Genomic DNA, 4084 nt, shown 5'->3' on the forward strand with positions numbered 1-4084 from the left:
TACTTGGTTGTGATTCTGTCCACAGTACATACAGGGGAAGTTTTGAATTCAGAGACCTCTGGAAGAAAGGAAAGTGTCTGGAAGAAATAAAACTGTCTTGACAGATCACCTTCAAGCGACACAAACACAGCACCTAAACTCCATCAGTTTTAAACTTGTTTGCCCTGAGGAAAACAATGTATTTTCAAAATATACATAGTACCCAGACTGGCTGCCACTTGAAACAGCATCTGATACTTTTAACCCATGTAACCACACCTGGGGTGCTATAGAGCCCACCTGTAAATAGCAAATTAATTGCAGTAATTCCCTTTCACAGCAGAAGGTCTTGGGGAACTCCAGATTTATCTGAAACTGGGTGTCAGTGCCCAAAAACTCATTGTGCCCATAAGTGGTGAACCCACTCCTGATGTTGGCTGGTGCCAAGGAGCCCAGCAGAGCCCCTTGGCCAGACAGGGATTCTCCCCCCTCCTTGGTGGTCTTTCAAAAAGGAAATTCTCAAGCTTGTGCACATTTTTGTTGGTTCCACAGCATTCAGACAGCCCAGGCCTGGGCAGGGGTTTTAGGCTGCACAAAGAACTCTGTGAGCCCAGTGTGGTGTGGGGGCCTGCTAAGAAAGGAAAAGAGGGTTCATGAGTTGGATGCAGGACTGGAAAGGATATGAAGTAGGTTTACAGATAAAATTGGGAAGAGCTGTTGATTCCCTGGAAGGCGGAGGTCTTGCAGACAGATCTCAACAAATTAGAGGGCTGGGCAATCACCAACTGTATGAAGTTTGAAACTGAAAAGTGCTGATTTCTGCACCTGGAACAGGGCAGCTCTGAATGTAGAGACAGACTGGGGAGCTAAGAAAGGGACCTGGGGGTCCTGCTTGATGGGAATTTGGGTGTGAGTCAGCCGTGAATGGCAGCCAGGAGGGACAATCCTGTCCTGGGGCATCAGAAGCAGCATCGCCAGTAAGGGAGGGGATTGTCCTGCTCTGCTCTGGGGCTGCCCTCACCTCGAGTGCTGGGGGCAGTTTTGGGTGCCACAAAATAAAGAAGGATTAAAGCTATAAGAGCACTTCCAAAGGTGGGCCACGAGGAAGGTGAAGGGTCTGGTGGGGAAGCTGTATGAGGAGTAGCTGAGGGCACTTGGTCTGTTCAACCTGGAGGAGACTGAGGGGAAACCTCCCTGCAATTACAACTTCCTCATGAGGGGCAGAGGAGGGGCAGACATTGATCTCTTCTCTCTGGCCACCAGCGACAGGACGTGAGAGAATGGGCCAAGCTGTGTCAGGGGAGGTTTAGGAAAAGGTTCTCCACCCAGAGGGTGGTCGGGCACTAGAACAGGCTCCGCAGGGCAGCGGTCACAGCCCCACGGCTGACAGAGTTCCAGCAGTGTTTGGACAATGCTCTCAGGCACATGGTGCGCGTCCTGGGGTGTGCTGTGCAGGGACAAGAGTTGGACTCAGTTCTCGTGGTTCCTTCCCAACCCAGCATATCCATGATTCTGAGTTTATTGACAAACGCGAGTCCCAAAATCGGTTTCGCTTTGACCCGCCGGCTCCGCGCCGCCGCTCCGGGCGCACGGAGGTGACGCCTGAGGGGCGGTGGCAGCGGGCGGGGCGGCGGGGCCGGGCCGGCGCCTCTGCCAACCCCGCCGGGCGCTCGGGACGCAGCGGGAAGGGAAATTTTGCGCTGCGGACGAAACTTTCGCTTTCCTGCAGAAAGAAGGGAGCGGCCGCGGTTCCCGAGTGCCCCGGCCGGGATGTGAGGGAGGCGGTGGCGCGGCCGTGACGCGGCGCGGGGCGGGGCGGGCGCGGGTCGGTCCGGCCATGCCGAAGCGCTCCTGCCCCTTCGGGGACGCGGCCCCGCTGCAGCTGAAGACCCGCGTGGGGCTGCGGGAGCTGAGCCGCGGCGTGCGGGGCGAGGAGTACCGGCGGGAGGTGTTCGGTGAGCGGGGCGCGGACGGGGGAGCGCCGGGCCGGCCGCCCCGCCGGGGGGATGTGCCGGCCCGCCGCGGCCCGCGGGCATGAGGAGCCCGCCCCTGACTCTGCTCTCCTCTCGGCCGGCAGAGAGGACCCGGCGGCTGCTCTTCAGGGGTGCCCAGGCGTACATGGAGGGCGCGGCGGCCGCGGCCCGTGCGGCGGAGCCGGGGCCGGCCGGGGAGGCGCCGGGCGAGGGGTCCCGCTGGAGCGGGCAGCTCCTCATCGGCCACGACGGGAAACTGCGGCGGCGGCCCGCGGACAGGGGTGAGTGCCCGGGCCGTGTCACGGAACCGCGCGATGCCCTCAGCTGGAAGGGACACAGCGAGGTGCAGCTCCTGTCCCGCCCAGGACATCCCCGACGTTCCCGCTGTGAGGCTGAGAGCGTTGTCGGAATGATTCTTAAACTGTGGCGGGGTTGCGGCCCTGGCCACTTCCCTGAGGAGCCTGTTGTAGTGCCAGACCACCCTCTGGGTGAAGAACATTTTCCTAATATCCAACCTAAACCTCCCCTGGCGCAACTTGAGACCATTCCCTTTATTTCTTCCCTGGTCACTACAGAGACCGGTGCTGTTCCTTGGCTTCCCCTCCCAAGGAGGTCTGTACTATGATGAATAGTTTTGTGCAGTGTAGTTCTTCTTTACTGACTTTCCTTAAAGGAAGTCTATTCGGATTTCGGAATTGCTGTGCGTATATTCTGTTTTATCATCCCTTAGTCTTGCTACTGAGCAAAGAACCAAGGAAGTTCCAAGCAGCGCTCCCTGTCCCTTGGCATTACCCAAGTGCTGCCACCTGTAGCTGTGCACGGCGCCGCGCTCTGCAGCCCCGAAGACTTCCAGCTGCTTTCTCTGCCTTGCTGTAAAGCTCATCCATTCTTTACCTTCTTTACCGTGTCTTTGCCGAGCAGTTCCGCCGCTGGGAGCGTCCAGAGCCTGCTCGTCGTGTGTGAGAGCGGCCGATGTGAAGGAGGCGTGTGCGCAGTGTGACCGGCTCGTCTGCCAGAGCTGCAGCAGGCTCTGCAGCTGCTGTAACACGGTCACCTGCTCCTTGTGCTCCACTGCTGAGTAAGTGCCTCTCGAGTTTGGAGGCTTATTTTAATTACCTGGTAGTCGGTATTAATATCAGATATTACCTGATAATTTTAATTTGCCTGATAGTCGGGTGCAGCAGATATCTAGCTCATACACAAAAAGGAGTTAAAGTCTTCCCATGCTTTAGCAGCAGTAAAACTGTCTGAAACGTGCAAACCAAGATGCATGTGTGAAGCACTCTAATCAACCATAGGACAAGTCTAGTTCAGCTTCTTGCTTAAATGCTTTAGGAGGCAAAAATTTCTCTTGCTTTCCCACCAGCAGTATAGCATGCTGGCCAGTGCTGAATGCATGCACTTCCAAGGAATAATCTTTTTTCCCTCATTGTTAACAATCCTGTGGTATAAAGAAATACTGAGTGTGCTGTGTGGGAGTCCCGTGGTTGCAGTTGATAATGGAATAGTGTGCCATTGTTATTTTCCAGAAACAGTAGGCACTCTGACTTTTGTTTCTTCTGTTTTTTTTTGTTTTTTTCCCTAGTTATGGTGATGTGGGAGAGCAAGTTCTCTGCAGTGGTTGTTCAGTATTTCAAGTCTGAAACTTGATGAAATAACCCTTGTGGCTAAAACATCCATGAATTTCATGAAGTCTTCTCCTTGCAGCTGATCAAATACTCCTTTTAGCATGTGAATTAGTTATGGAATTTCTATGTTTTATATCTTTATATTGTACTTTTAAATATTGTAGCTAAATAAACATTTATATTTTAAAGCTTTTCAGATTATTTTGAGTCGGCTTTCTCCTTTTCCCTAGTTGTGCTATGACTGTCTGGAAGGGACCACTCTGTGCTCTTACCTGGTGTTCCTGATGTGATACAGGATTCAGAATATTCTCCTCGCTTGTTGGTCATGTTAGGACACACTTTTGTGGGATCAGAATAGAAATCAGTTTCTCCTTCTGTACTTCCAGGTGAGTGTGAATCCATTCTGGACACACAACATTTCCTTTGTGAGCTTACTAGGAAAATCAGCCAGGCCTGAAGGTTTTTCCAAATAAGAGAATTTGCTGATTCTGGTTAATTTTTTTT

General features: G+C 53.3%; 1 protein-coding gene across 1 annotated transcript; it reads left to right on the plus strand.

Annotated features, from left to right (window-relative positions):
• Nucleotides 1-927: 927 nt before the first annotated feature.
• SIVA1 (SIVA1 apoptosis inducing factor) lies at nucleotides 928-3778 on the plus strand. Its single transcript, XM_058807616.1, has 5 exons — nucleotides 928-1071; nucleotides 1709-1934; nucleotides 2057-2233; nucleotides 2874-3030; nucleotides 3538-3778. Exons 2-5 carry the CDS (start codon nucleotides 1817-1819, stop codon nucleotides 3593-3595), a joined length of 510 nt encoding a protein of 169 aa, XP_058663599.1. The 5' UTR covers nucleotides 928-1071; nucleotides 1709-1816; the 3' UTR covers nucleotides 3596-3778.
• Nucleotides 3779-4084: the final 306 nt, after the last annotated feature.

This window comes from Ammospiza caudacuta, chromosome 6, assembly GCF_027887145.1.
Source record: "Ammospiza caudacuta isolate bAmmCau1 chromosome 6, bAmmCau1.pri, whole genome shotgun sequence".
Lineage (NCBI taxonomy): Eukaryota > Metazoa > Chordata > Aves > Passeriformes > Passerellidae > Ammospiza > Ammospiza caudacuta.

Bases quoted from the DNA above. Each gene is read 5' to 3' on its own strand.
- SIVA1 (XM_058807616.1), top strand. From the start codon at position 1,817: ATGCCGAAGCGCTCCTGCCCCTTCGGGGACGCGGCCCCGCTGCAGCTG. The intron at 1,935-2,056 runs GTGAGCGGGGCG...CTCGGCCGGCAG, and splicing joins GTACCGGCGGGAGGTGTTCG to AGAGGACCCGGCGGCTGCTC. The intron at 3,031-3,537 runs GTAAGTGCCTCT...TTTTTTCCCTAG, and splicing joins TCCTTGTGCTCCACTGCTGA to TTATGGTGATGTGGGAGAGC.